Source organism: Haemaphysalis longicornis, unplaced genomic scaffold (genome assembly GCF_048455015.1).
Source record: "Haemaphysalis longicornis isolate Haplotype H1 unplaced genomic scaffold, Haemaphysalis longicornis Haplotype H1 scaffold_4, whole genome shotgun sequence".
Taxonomy (NCBI): domain Eukaryota; kingdom Metazoa; phylum Arthropoda; class Arachnida; order Ixodida; family Ixodidae; genus Haemaphysalis; species Haemaphysalis longicornis.
In genome coordinates, this window is record NW_027526361.1 from 69191432 (window position 1) to 69206007 (window position 14576).

At 46.5% G+C, this 14576-nt stretch overlaps 2 protein-coding genes across 4 annotated transcripts in view; both read right to left on the reverse strand.

Moving 5' to 3' along the window:
- Pb (homeobox proposcipedia) overlaps positions 1 to 14576 on the reverse strand; it is a 104301-nt gene that overhangs the window by 81582 nt on the left and 8143 nt on the right. The gene's annotated exons all lie outside the window — the stretch shown is intronic.
- On the reverse strand, positions 9067 to 14217 carry LOC144178883 (uncharacterized). 2 transcript variants are annotated; one of them, XR_013324084.1, is made up of 4 exons: positions 13630 to 14217; positions 12474 to 12750; positions 9396 to 9615; positions 9067 to 9167 (listed from the first exon to the last, which is right to left on the reverse strand). XR_013324084.1 is itself a non-coding variant. In XM_077707035.1 (3 exons), the coding sequence occupies exons 1-3, from the start codon at positions 12483 to 12485 to the stop codon at positions 9082 to 9084; spliced, it is 318 nt and encodes a 105-aa protein (XP_077563161.1). In that variant the 5' UTR covers positions 12486 to 12864; the 3' UTR covers positions 9067 to 9081. The 2 variants fall into 2 exon arrangements, 1 of the variants encoding a protein (XP_077563161.1); XM_077707035.1 differs by lacking the exon at positions 13630 to 14217 and having other exon boundaries at positions 12474 to 12864.

The following is a 14576-nucleotide window of genomic DNA, read 5'->3' on the forward strand; positions in this document are numbered from 1 at the left end:
GAATGGTACTCTGATGCAAATAATGACGTAATTAATATCCGCGCGTCTGTAACCGACACGGATCTGTCTGTCCGTCACATGACCCACTAATGTTGCGTAATAGCCCATATTGAGGAAAAATTTTCGCTGTAAGCGAGAAGGGTGGCCTCATATGCATACGGGAAAAAACAACAACATCCCATATGGCCGGGACGCCACCGGAAGGGATATCACCGGAAGTGACGCAAACAGAAGTCGTGTTACCGGAGCTGATGACGTTTGGGCACCGCTTTTGATTCTACTGCATTGATCTACAACCCCCTCCCTCCACCACTTTTTTTTTCTCTTTTTTTATTTTTTTTGTGACGCTTATACGGTTGCGATGGGAAACTCGGGCTTTTCTTCGTGACCGATGTGTCCGACGGGAGACCATGGAAACACTTCCGAAATCTTTAGGTATAAAGCACGGCTATGCTTTGCACATCGGCTTGTGGTCTTCTTTGAGCTTTATACGCGGCGTATCGTATACGCGTGCTTGCACCGGGTGACCTGCCTGATTTGCCGCCTGTTTCTTACGTTGCTCGATGACTGCCCCCGGGGGGTTGGGATGACCGCCGTTACGATTATTGCAGTTCGACTTTCGTTGTACTTCCGGCCATGTATTTAGAACGACGCATCAACCTGGAGGAGCCAAACGACCACCAGCCTCTAATTACGGGGTACGACGAGATGGAGAAGACGCGAACCAATTTAGAGAGCGGTAAAATACAGGGGCACCTCCCAGCACGCCACAAGTCGAGACGGCTTCTTTATCGCTAACTTGGAACGTTCTTCAAAGTGTTAGTCATGTTCTTCACGCAACCCCCGCTCACAAGAGCGGCGCGAGTCAAAGGAAGCAACCGAGTGCCTAACAATAACCGGCGACTAATTGAATACGAAGGCCCCATCGATACGGCCACGCCGGCGGTCATGCATCGAGTGGCGGCCAGTCCGTAGATTAGTCAAAACTAAAGCAGCTTTCAATAATCCGTTTCAATACATTGCCCTATGACGTCATCATAGCAGTGAGTCAGAATAAGAGTACGGAACTAGTGGGTGCTGTGGCCGAAGACAGGGAGAAACTTATTGATTGTGAGGTTTAATGTACCGACACTACACAGGCGATGAGGAGCGCTATAGTGAAGGGCTCCGGATTAATTATGGCCACCTGGGGATCTTTAACGTGGATGAGGTGGAAACAAGCAGAAAGCGCCCGTAGATACCACGGCGAAACCACAAGTGCCGTGGCCAAATGACTGTGTATTACAGAATGCGGCGTTCTGTCATTCGCGAAGCGGTGCCGAGTAATTTCGAGGGCACGCCACCCCAGCGTAAATGATAAAACGTACACACAGCGCAACCACTGCATTAGTATTCCCTGAAGGGGTGTGTGTCGACAGCTTTCACTGAACTCACGCTGCTAAATTTGTCTTTTTTTATATATATTTTAGCCAACGCGATAATAGAATGCTTCCGGAAGATTGTTAAGTACTGAATGAAGAATAAAACGCCACCGATGCGACCGCACACGATAGTACCAACCTAAATGTGGGCTTCTTAGTTTCAACATTCGTTGTCCGGATCAAACAACGAGAAAAGGAAAGAGCTGAAAAGATGAACGGGTCTTACATGCGGCTGCACCACTCTGTCAAGATGGCCCACATATGTCACGGCCGCGTATACGAGAGCGTCGTTCGCCTGCACCGTGGGCTCTTGAGAACCCGCCGAGCGATCAGAATCACACGCTCATAATGTCTATTTCACATTTTGAAATTAGCTACACAAAAGACAAGGGTGAATATGAGTACGTTGCGAAAGGATAAGAGCGCGATTTCACCTCAAGAGAATAGAAACGCCGCTACCGCCCCTATCGCGCTACGGGTCAGGTGTGAGAAACCAATCTGCGCGTTCACGATTCGCTGTTACCTGCGTTCGCTACGCGAACATATTGAAACTTTCAAGTCACAAGGTTAACTTATTCAGTTCTGTCTTCTACCTAGAGCGGTGGTTGTTTTGATTTTGGGGTTTCGAGATTTTAGGTTTTTGAATTTTCATTCTAGAATCATCTCAACGAATTGCGTTTACTCATATCTTTTTCAATTTCTGGCCAGGCGCTCTGTTTCGCAAAATCAAGCCCTTCTTGTGCCTCCACCGTTCAAGAAAACGCATTTGGTTTGGAGTGGGAATTAGAAGAAAAAAAAAACATCTACATAAATTACTTTTTAAAACGCGTGGAAGTAATTTTTAAGTCCAGTAATAAGAAAGCTACAAACCAAATTTTTGACATCCCGATCTATTGTCGAGAATAATAATTTGTTCTAGTTTAAATGCAGATTTGGCGCTTAAAATAGCCTGAATTTCCGTAATATTGTCAAACTTTCTTTACACACTTCCCATTCTCACTCGAGTCTGCGATGACTATTTTTATTGGGCGGCATCACGGTGATCTCTTTCTTTTCGATCAGCTCATTGTGCCGCACCCCTTGAGAACGCACGCCAGACAATGCAGTAAGAGAATGGTATAACACACCAAGGCACAACGGCAACTAAATCAGTAGAAAAGCGCATCCTGTGGCGCTCGGGCTCCGTGGGTTGCACAACCCGCCGCGGTGACTCAGTAGCTAAGGCGTTGCGCTGCTGAGCGCGGGGACGCGGGTTCGATTCCCAGCCGCGGAGGCCGCTTTTCTGATGGAGGCGAAAAGCAAAAACCCCCGTGCGTACGACATTTCGGCGCACGTTAAAGATCCCCAGGTGGTCAAAATTAATCTGAAGCCCTCCACTACGGTGCGCCTCATCGCCTGCGTTGCGTCGGTGCGTTAAACCCTACAATCAATCAATCAATCTTTGGGTTACATTTATTAGTAATAATATTAGTACTATTTCTAATATTGCCAACATCCCATGTCACGATGTACTCGATCATTCGCCACTTCCGGTAGCAGATGCTCCCACGTGCCAAGGGGCAAAGTTCATAGCGTGGCTATCTGCATCAAGAGCGATTTGACAAGAACCACCCGACTTTTCTCGTGGGCGCCCGACCCGGGAGCTGTTCTGAAGAGTTGAGCAGTTGGATCAAGTAAGCGGAGACGCCAATCGTCGCGAAAGTCGCCATTACATTTTGCTCGGGGCATGACTGATTCCCAGCGCGCGCGTGTGCGCGCGTACGCGCTCAATGCCAGATAAAAAGAGACCTCGCCTACGAGGGTCGTCACGCTTGGCTCGGCGTTGCGTGAAAGACGATGTGTGCGCAGAGCCTGCGAGCCATGCATCCTTGGGCGCAGTAACCGGAGCCCGTCACCACCGGCGTCACTCGGGTTTCGATGACGGATGACAAAGAGGGGTTGAACGAATGAATGCCTGCGCGCGAGATACAACTGGTCGACATGGCACTGATTGACGCTGGTTTCTTTCTTTCTGCTGTTTCTTACACGCTTCAGGCCCCGCAGTATATGCATGAGACGTTAAGCACTTTAGCGCAGTTCTCAAGCTACCGATCAGCCCTACACTGATGTTCGTTGGCGCAGAAAGCGCTGGACGTGGATGAAGTATTCCGGTAACATCAATGTATACTAACAAACACGCACTAGGTTCGTTTCAGTCTTAGGCAAAGTAACAGACACCTCCGAGGTAGTAAAATGAAAGTGGTCAACATTTTCGTAGTAGCATCATAATCAACTTCCGTATATATAATGTGCTAATCCTCCTGGTTGTTTCGGAGGAACGAAACGCGGAAATTTCGGTCTGGTTGCGAAACAGGGTATGGCAGAAATCATACTATTTGTAGCCCATTTTTTACTCAAGTCCCCAAAACGTGTGGTTCTTCTTAGGCCCCATTAGCCTTTGAAAACACTCACCAATAACAGAATGAGGAGCCGTATTTTTTAAAAGGGCGTATGGAATTATTCGTACATGGCCAGGAGACGCAATACTTCACTTTGTGTCACTAAATGACAAGCGTATATACCCCCACATTTAGCCTGCACACGCGAAAAAAGCTTCTGTATGTCAGCACAAAGACTTTCATTGAACAATGAGAACGCCCACGTGGCCTGATTCACGTATAAATTTGTCTGAAGAACATTTACACATTCGCCAATGCCTGACTTTGCCGCTACTTATCATAGCGCCGCCGCGCCACTTTTGCTTAAAATAAAGCACACTGACATATAAGAAACGCTTTGGGAAATCTGGCTTTTATGAGCGAACTCCTTCCCACAGCACAATCAGCGACAATACCAGAATTTGTTCTACGCGATTCTTGCCGTGCGACACGGATATCTTACGTACGCTGTAGACGCAACACGGGTGCTTGAGTCTTACCGTACTGACATCGAATTTCTGTGCAGCAAAGAACTTGAAGCACGCTTTATGTTTCCAGTTTTAAAACAACCCTTTAACCGTGCGCTTTCCTCCTATGGGTTCTTGCATCCGACCAGCACTTTTCTTGCGTCTCACCTCTTGGCGACCATTGAGTATAGATTGCACGTGTGCTTACAATACTCGCACTCACAAGGTTTAACTCCTGCGCTGCATCGGTAAGCTGATCGAAAAGACGGATCTCTACCACCTGGTTTGGGACCTGAGGGCCAGAAACGGTTACACGCCCCAGAGCTCAGGCTTCCGCAAAGGAAACAGCAACATTGACAATGTCATGGCTCTTGTAAATAGCAACAAACTAAAACGTCGAGGAACATAACGACTGATGCCTTCCTTGACGTAAAATCGGTCTACGGCAGCCCCTATACCACGAAGCCATCTGCTCGGTAATGAGGCCTTCAGGCATCGTGGGCTAGGCAGCATGTATCTATGGATCACTGATTACTTATCCAACATAAGTTCGTACATGTTCGAGGACAGCGATTACACAATAATAGAGTGATTTACGGTGTTCCTCAGGGTGGGGTGCTCGGCCCGACACTATTTGACATCGCTATTATGGGCCTGGAGAAATGCTGGCCTCAGTCTGTCGCAACCTCCCAGTATACGCGGGCGACGTATGCATATGGGGCTTAGGACGCAACAGTCGTGTTCTGCGCGCAAGATGGGGGAGGGTGTGCGATCGACTCCCTTGATACTTTATTATGTTCCTGGCAACAGCAGACTTAGATGGCTCAACAAGCAGATACTCTGCTATCACTTCTAAGAAGCGTGAACTTGAGCGTTACGGGCTCACCATTGCGGGAGAGACAGTACTATACATCCAGAATAACGGGTACGTGGGTGACCTAGCATGATCCCCACATCTTCGTCATTCAAATGATAAGGTTTAGCGAATTTTTTCGCACGCTCTCTATAAACTTCCGTGATTGTTCAGTCCACTCTCTCCTTGTGTTGTTCCATTTCCTCTGCATTGGTCCGTAACGGTGCAGTCTGCCGACCTGTTCAGCTGCCACTTTTGATGGAGGCGAAATGCAAAAACGCCCGTGTGTACGAGATTTCGCCGCATGTTAAAGATCCCCAGGTGGTCAAAATTAATCCGGAGCCCTCCACTACGGCGCGCCTCTTCCCCCGTGTTGCGTCGGCCTATACAATCAATCAGCTGGAATCGCTCGAACATGACCTTCGTATGTTTTTTTAAACACCAATCCCATTTGCCAGGAAAGGTGCCGCAGTTCTTGCGTCTAGTATTGTATGGAAAATTCAGCGACGTACCTGGGGCGCAATTCTTAGTTACGTCCGTGTCAAAAGCGTCCATTTAGCGCCTGTTTAAATTCATGACGTAGTTCCAGTTTCGGGACTCAAACGTCTACGCGATACCAACGCTCCGCCTTGCTCGCTTTGCATCACATCCGTGTCGTTCGCATTCAGCCAATCACGGCCCGCACGAAACGGACGTTTTTTAAATGGGCAAAAGTTTTAATTACGTTGCTTCTCATACGCTTCACACAAGTACGCACTTCTTCATTATATCAACACTCATTGCAAGTTAGGATGATCCATGGAGTCGCCGAGAATGGCGAAAAAGTCCAACACCGTTTGCGGCTGAATTTCACCCATACACGACCCTTCCGATTCAAACTTAAACAAGCCGCTTCCCTACACTTCCCACTTTGCGCTATACGCAAGAGCCTAACTCACGACATTTGTGAATGAGCGCAGTTTTTAGCGCCCACAATGTCCCTCAACAATGTCCTGCATGGGCAGGTCGCCTTGCGTGAGAGTGCAACTGAGGGCCTTATTCTGTCCTTGGTCGTGTCCTATAAGCACGCGCTGCTGACGTACCTGACGTATACACAACCCTGCAATCTATGTAAATAACTCTAGGAATGCGTGCCCGTCGTCATCACCATCCTCATGCCAACATATTTCTCGTAATATTTGTTCCTTGGTTTTTTGAACGCCGCTTTTCGCGTTAATGTGGCTTAGCCGTATTTCCGGTCGCATTTACGCAGCTGACATTGTAGCCTCATTAAATGTTGTTCTCGCTCTCTGTCTCTCTCATGTGCTACGCAATACGCTTGCTACGGGGCAACAGAAACGCTAGCATGTTGACCCGCCCGCAACGCGAAAAATTCAGCTTGCAACAGTGATACTTTTCCAGTACGCTTAACGGCTCGGTCTATAGAGTTAATGTTAACTCATTTAAGCCGAGATCAAAGAAGTTATTTTTCGGAGGGCCATGGAAGGCATGATTGGCGTCCCTATCACACGTACCAACTACGTCACTAAATAAAGGCTTTTAGAGTATCGGCACTCTTTTCTCTCATTGTTATGGGCCGCCAGATTTTCATTGGTCGGTCTGCACAACGTGATATTTGTTTACATATGGGCGCAGCCATTTTGTTTCTGGGCGCCTCTCTTCTCCCTCTGCTGTGCGGACGCTAGAGAGCGGCTGGTCACACCCTGCCCGTCACAACCGGCGGCGGTTTCGTTGGGAGAGATGACAACACTGCAAGCCAGAAACAAGATGGCTCCCGGACGCTTCCGGGTGCACGAAGTGGCGGTACTCTTAAGCGTAGCTTATTTAGTGACACTAGTACCAACCAATCAGCGGGCATTGGCGAAGGGCATTTCGCGGAAGGAACAAGTAAGAAGTAAGTTTGAACGGGACATCTGAACAAACAGGCACACGACTGTGCATCCCAGCGTAGATGCACCAGTATTGGGCGAAACGTGCACCTGCAGGAAAGCAAGCGGCGAGTACCAAGTAAATGGATGATATAAGTGGAGGGATATCGGAACATATGGGAAGAGCGGGGATTTCGGCAAGGAAATAGCTTATACGAATAGTGTAGGCCAGCGCTCGAAAAGGACAACGATGATAATAGATGTGTTAAAAGTTACACATCGTTGCACGCTGTTTGCATGTTAGCACGCGTTGCTCGTAGTTTTAAACGTTCGTGATGCGGTACAGACGAAACAAAATCACGCCTTTATTTTGTTTATCAGAAAGGTTCTGCTCTGTGCGAATTGAGTTATACGTGGGTAAGAAGGTCAGCAGTTTGTACGAAGCGCGTTTCTACGTAAATCCCAAGTGTACGCTATTGTGAGGCGTGCTGAAAACAGGAGCCCTTCAAAAGAGAGAGAGAAAAAAGAAACTATCCCATATAATCATTCAAGTTTTGGTAATAGTGGCGGATAGTATTACAAAATACTTGCATATTAAATTCTCAAGGGGACAAAATTTGCCAAACCTACCTTCTAGCTTGTAAAGAGCGTACACCGGTAGTGGGGTTGGGGGAGCAGGGGGGAGGGAGGGGGGTGCCCAAACCAACGTAAAATTGCGTTAACGATTACCAGTAACCGACGTATCGATCTCCCCTTTCCACGAGTCAGGCCAGGAAAATACAGGGCCACCGTTATAGTCGCATCTCGACTGCCGAGGTGGATAATTAAAATAAACGCGGCTTATCGCACCGAGGCTTTCCATTATGATCCACATTTATATGCAATGTGGGTATCATGAGTGATGTTTGGGGCTTTCTAACGCACACCGTGATCTCAGTACACAACAGTCTCCATCCATATTTAGGTTCATTCAAGTTTTCACACTCATTTGTCGCGGGCGAATAATTTTAACACTCCTACCTGCAAGAGGAACTTCCACAACTACAACGCTGGCTCTCACGTCATCGCCCCCTTTACAGACACTTGAAATGCACTTAGCGAATTTTTGCAGATCTGACTGGTCTCCACACGAGAATTGCGAAAATAAACTTGAAACGGGGAGAAGGAATTCCGTTTTTTAAGAGCGAAGCTGTTTAGAAAATAGTATAATTTTTCGTGTCCGCAGTTAAAAATGCCAAGAAATTTCCGAGCGCTGGCACGTGAGCTCGGGCCTCGCGGCGACCGGCCGGCAGTTAAGAAAACCAAGAAAATGCCTAGCGCTGGCATGTGCGTGCCTCGCGACGACCGCCCAGCGTCCCCGGCGCACGTTTGTCAAGCCAAACATGCCCACTTAGAGATATTTGCCAAGATTAGCCAATAAAAACTCCAGCGTTCGCCGTAATCGTGGCAATCACTTGCTCGGAACGAGAAAGACACGTCATACCCTTACAAAAATGATTGTTGAGTTTCATAAGAAATTTTGTTGAATTCACTCAACAAACATTGTTGAGTATCCAAAGAATTTCTGTTGAGATTGTGTTGAGGATTTGTTGAGTTTTTCAGGAAAAGTGGCCACCGTGGTTTCATTGATTTTCCGTTGAATTTCTTACGTCGAATTCCTATTGAGTTTCTGTTGCCTTTCCGTTGAGTCTCCACTGAATTTTTTATTGATATTTTGTCGAGGTTTTTATGAGTGCCCAATGTGTTTCTGTTGATATTTTGTTGAGATTTTTACGAGTGCCGCATGCGTTTCTGTTGATATTTTGTTGAGATTTTTACGAGTGCCCCATGCGTTTCTGTTGATATGTTGTTGAGTTTTACACGAATGCTCAATGTGTTTCTGCTGCGATTACTTTCAAAGGTTTTTGCGATCATTGTAGGTTGAACAAGAATCTACATTTTATCGCACCACCAATACACGAGTTTATGGTGTGGCAGTAGTGTATGTCATGTGATTAAAAATTCTGCCTCATGCAGACATGCAAAAAGAAAAACAAGGTGTTCAGCGTGCACTTTTTACTTTATTTCCCGATTCAAAAGCGATGATAGGTTATTTTTTATGTAACCGGCGCTCACACCTGGAAACTTCTGGCCCGTGTAGCCTGCAAGAGATAGAATGAATTTATGATTTACTATAAAAAATGAAAACGTGTTCAGCAAGTTCGCAGAATTAGTAATAAAAGTGTGCAAAAATAGACACTTTCCCAAAAAGCATAAAAGGGATGCACTGATCTCACTGTGCACATGAAGAAAAACGGGTGATTAGCTACAAGTTGACAAAGATGACAGCTTTGTTCTTGGCACTCTAAATGCAAATCATGTGCACTCACCGACCACAGCCTTCACCCGCACCTGGTCCAACCCTGGCTTTGTAGGAGCGTCGCCCTGGGCTTTGCCTTTCCCTCCAAAGAGAGTTTTCCCCTTGAGCTCCTCCGGAGTGAAGACATGGCGCAAAAGAGCCCTGGCAAATTTGCCAGGGCCACTCGCACACGCATGCACCAGTTGATCCAGGTACCCCTTCTCAATTAGCACACCGCCCCCAATGTCAACCTGCGAGCAGAAAATAAAACCGAAACAGTTGAACCAACATGAACTCCAGGATCGAGACAATGAAGAGTTTGAGTACCCATGAACAATTTCTCAGAATATTACGGTAATTCATTTACAGATTTTGGCATTGATCCACTAAACATTCTTTTCGAATAGATTTAATTTAAATGTATATTTTTAGTTTTTATGGGTGAACATGCATACCTCAACATGCTTTCGGCTTGTTTAAACAAGCGTTTCAAGAATTCATTAAAGTGTTTGCCAAGTGCCCACTGCAGTACACCGTGGGTGTATTGCTTTGTGGTAGAAAGGCAAAAAAAAACCATTTGGGTGCTGTTAGGTCAATCTGGATGAAAGGTTATGTGGCTAAAATAGTCAGATGGCTGTAATGCACACAAAGTAGGCAGTACGATGACTTGCCCTGACTCATGCAACTATCCATAAAAAACTGACCTTTTTTTAGTACCCGATTCAGCAAAATAAAATGAGCAGACTGTTATTGATTTTTTAAATTATTTAAATTGAAAAGAGTGAACCCTAGTTACAACTAGGCCAATTTGCTCCTTCATTTTTTCATTGGCTAGCAGTGCACGAGGGTCATACGCGAAATGTGGTTTGCGGCGTGGTGCTAGCAGGAACTTTTTGTGTGGCTGGTGTTCTTTCTGCAGGATTGTGGGTTTGCGAATGCCTTGTCGTAAGGAGTACCCAGCATTGTTTTTGGTTCGAAATTCCGCACTGCGCTGTTCACGCCTCCTACAACCACAGACACGAAGCAGGCTGCACGACGAATGCTAGCACAGCGAGTTTTTTTTTTCTCTTGAAGCAAATGCTAGGGCAGTGCTTGAAGATGGTCTAACTTGGCGTGACAATTGGACAGGTGCGGACAGCGGCTCAGATAAGATAATTTTGCACTGTCTGTGTCATCTCCGCGCGCTGATTGCCTTATTTTTTTTTTCATTGCTTCAAATGACTGTGGCTCGAATAAGGAAAATTTATGCACTTAAAGCTGCAACGATATTTCATGTGGTGGTGGTGTGTGATAAGAGGCACTGTTTTTACTGTGCCCCCCCAGGCATGCTGCGCACTTCTTGAGGAGTACGAGAGCTTGAGAGGTGCTCTAGTGAGTGTTCTGGTATGTTGAGCGCATGACCATCCTCCACCTGAGCTTCCAATGCTGAGCGATTATGCACAGGATCTGGGTGGAAACGACTGCGAGGTAAGAGTGCAATAAAATTACATACAGTGGCGGTGACAGAGATTCCACCTGGGGGACAAAGATTTTCAAGTGTTTTCTTTTCAATGTAGATGAAGCATAAATTATAATTGATTGATTCTCGGGTTTAATGCGCCAACGCTACACAGACTGTGAGGTGAGCCATAGTAGAGGGCTCCGTATTAATTTTGACAACCTGCGCATCTTTACATGCGCCGAAATCTCGACCACATGGGCATATTTTGCAGCAGACATGATAGACAAGAATTTCCATCCTGCACTGGGCGCCACCAATTCTTTCGGACTGCGGGGCGAGCAGACGACGCTGAGTCCCACGCTGTTGCTCCGTGCCATGCGTGAATATCAGACGCCCCGAACGGCATCGAAAATCGGTGTCATTTATTTGGCATTTCAGCAGCAACAAGTTTAGCAGTGCCTAAGGAGAACGTTTAATTCTTCCAAGAGGTGTCCCGTTTGCCCATCAATTCTGTTCCTAACCCGCTAAGGTGGCGGGCCAGGCATTGCCTGACAGGCATTGCCTGTAAGGCCACGTTTCATCCTGCCAGCAGGACGCCTGACCTTTTTATCCTCAATTGATGTTTATTTTCGGAATTCTGGGAAAATTGCCGTCATTGCCTTTTACTTGGCGATGTTCAGAAGCTACTTGTCCGGGCAGGCGTGATTACGTCGTTACTGGCTGCACCAACAATCAGCGTAAGCGCAAAGTGCTCATGCAAGAACCGTGCGAAGTGCACCATGACAAAACAAGTGTCTGCATGTGCGGAGTCTATTGGCTGCACAAATTTCCTGCGTCGCTTGAGTGTCACCGTAAATGGGTCGTCGCGCTAAATCGCAGACTTAGAGCCTGGCAAATTTGCCAGAATGAGCCCAGTGGTACGCTGCTTTTGGAAGCGCTGTTTAATCACCCGCATGCTCAATCCTTATCGCACGTTTCTGTTCTTTGGAGGTATGTTTGGTCCGTTTCATCGATGGGAAGCCATCGAAAATCAATCAGACACTTATGCTGCAGCTTGGGTACGCGAAAAATTCTCATGTAACCCTTGTGAAAACCGTACTGATATTCGAATGTGATATTATAAATAATTAGCAACTTGAGAGTGGATGAAATGTTCCCTGACCTAGCGTATGGTGCTTGTTAGGAAAATTTAATGCTGAAGTACCGTCCCTGATTTAAAGACTGGTGCTACCTCGGCTATCCTCCAATCACTGAGAATAGTGCCTGTCATGAGAGACTGCGAAAAATGTGCCGACAAAATCTACAGACTGCGGTATGTACTTTTCGGTATAGTGTGATTAATAACAGTATGATCTGAAGTAGATAATATTGTAAGCTTACTTAAAATGGAAAGTAGCTCCACACCAGTTTGTATTGCAAATTCAAAACCATATCGAAAATCCTAAATGTTTGTTTGGCTTGATTACATACGGATACTTGCTTCAAAGTCAGTTCAATTTCTATTCTTGCACTTTAGCCATTGGCCCCAGATTCGCTTCAATATCCCTGCTAAGCAATGACACACTCAAAATGCACAACACTGCTTCATGAAACTGTTTCAAATAACCAGGGGCTAGAGCACTGCTAACAGGTATACATTATGACAGGTTCCAACATGAAATAACTAACCTGAAAGTACATAATCAGTGGGTGCACTGATGTGGCAGCGGTGCCTGGACCGATGCGTTGAGCAAATGCGCTGGCTTCTGAATGGGTGGTCCAAGCGGCCAGATGATGGATGAAGGATCGACTATTCCTGGCGGCAAAGCGTACCCAGCACCAAGGAAAGGCCAGGCAGTACTTGGGTACAGCAGGTGCAGTGTCAGTTGGCCACGGAGGGCCCTGGCAAAGCCTTTGAAACTGGACTGAAAGCCAGCCAGCCAACCCGGACAGCCAGCAGCAGCACCTGAAAGTGCATAATCTGTGAGTGTGGTGGCACTTGATGAAATACAAGAAAAGCACACACAAACCACGAATGCTTACATTAAGCAGATTATTAATCGTTAATGAGTAACCTCCAAGGCCCTAATAAGAACATTCCCGCAACACCCAAACTGAAATTTAGGTCACAGTAATGTATTTATTAGGCACGCAGGTTCTGTGAGTGGGGTATGCCTGATATATGCGAAGCTCACTGCTATGCTAATTTGCATGGAACGCTTGCTAGCAGCCCATATGCATCCCTAGCTTTCAATCGGAACTGGTGTGTACTAGTTGAGGCTCCTCCATTTCAATGCCTGGCTTGCCTTTGCGAGTTCGATTCTCCAATATAAATAGAGTTGAGTGGGCAGGCGCCCCTGCGAGACCACGCGCGCGCATTTCACCTTCAATTTCCAAGTATGCGAATGTGAGCTTCACGAGTACGGCACGCATACCACGACGCATATCGCGGCCCGAACACCACGAGACGGGTCGCGACGGCGGCAGACGGTCTCGCGAGCGTAATAGCTGCGAAGCGCACTGCACGGAATTAACAGTCGCCGCAAAGGCACTGTTTGAGAGACACATAACAAACAAACGCCCCGGTGTTTAAGAGCCTTGCGTGATGTCAAATAATTAGCTGCCGCGTTCTACTGCGCGAGCATCGCAACAAAGGTCTAGCTTCAGCGTAAATTGATGCTGACGGCTGCGGAAACGGTAGACTGGTAAATCCAAGGCGCCAAACAAGTATAGGCTCTGAGAGCAAATGAGATGGGGGTCTGCCGAATTACTGGCCCATAAGCACCAGAACTCGTTCCGAACAAGAACCGTTGCAAGAACAGAAAAACAAAAAATGCGTACTCACCCCAGCAGAAACGACGTTTCCCGCCTAAAATCCTTCTTCACGCTCGTCTTCCCCTTCAAGGACACCACACACTTTGTTGTTCGGACGCAATGACATCCACCTTTGACGCGCGATGATCGTTGAGGCGATGATCGTTCTTCCCGTTCCCGCGTGTTCAACACACGCGTTTTATAACTATGATTTAAGCTTGCAATAGATAAAACTGCACAAATCGCCCCAGCAACCACTCCGCACAAAACCAACTCCATAAACAAACACACAAAAAGGGAGTGATAGTTGCCAGACTGCAATAGCAGCATTTCTAAGTTTGACGAAAATTGTGTTATTGGTAATTAACTTCCTGCTTTCAAAGTCTTAAAAGTGTTTATAACTGAAATTTGAGGTTTTAAACGCAAAAGTGAATAAAAGTAAAATAACTGACATATATTTAAATTGTAAAGAAGTTTTAAAGTTAGTTTTGGTTTTGTTTTCACCGCGGGTTTCTCTACAGAGGAGGTGCGAGAAAACGAACTACTTTGGGTTTAGGAAGAGGGTGGCAAACGTCGGTGTGATTGAAAGCAAGGAACAGGCGCTTACTCTGGTTTTAAAAAAGAAGAGGTAATAAAACCTTCACCGGAAAAAAAAAAAAAAAAAAACCGGCCGACGAGGATTCGAACAATGGACCCTCAAAATAGTAATCGAAGGTATAACCACTCGGCCATATCGGCGAGACTTCAGCGAGCGACTAAAATGAGTGTATAACTACGTAAGCCGGCAATGAAAATTGTCGTTTGTGTCTAGTAAATGCTGCATTTTTGGAATTCTGGCAGTTCTAACGCTTGTTTCTCACGCACCGATCTTGCAGACGAGGTCACATTGTTAGTACTCCGAGCGATTGAGCCGGAGCTCCCTTATTTGACTCAAGCAAAGCTATCGCAGGTCACCCGCGATCTTTTCTTCGCAAGCCA

Bases quoted from the DNA above. Each gene is read 5' to 3' on its own strand.
- LOC144178883 (XM_077707035.1), bottom strand. The intron at 9,168-9,395 runs GTGAGTGCACAT...TATCTCTTGCAG, and splicing joins GCGGGTGAAGGCTGTGGTCG to GCTACACGGGCCAGAAGTTT.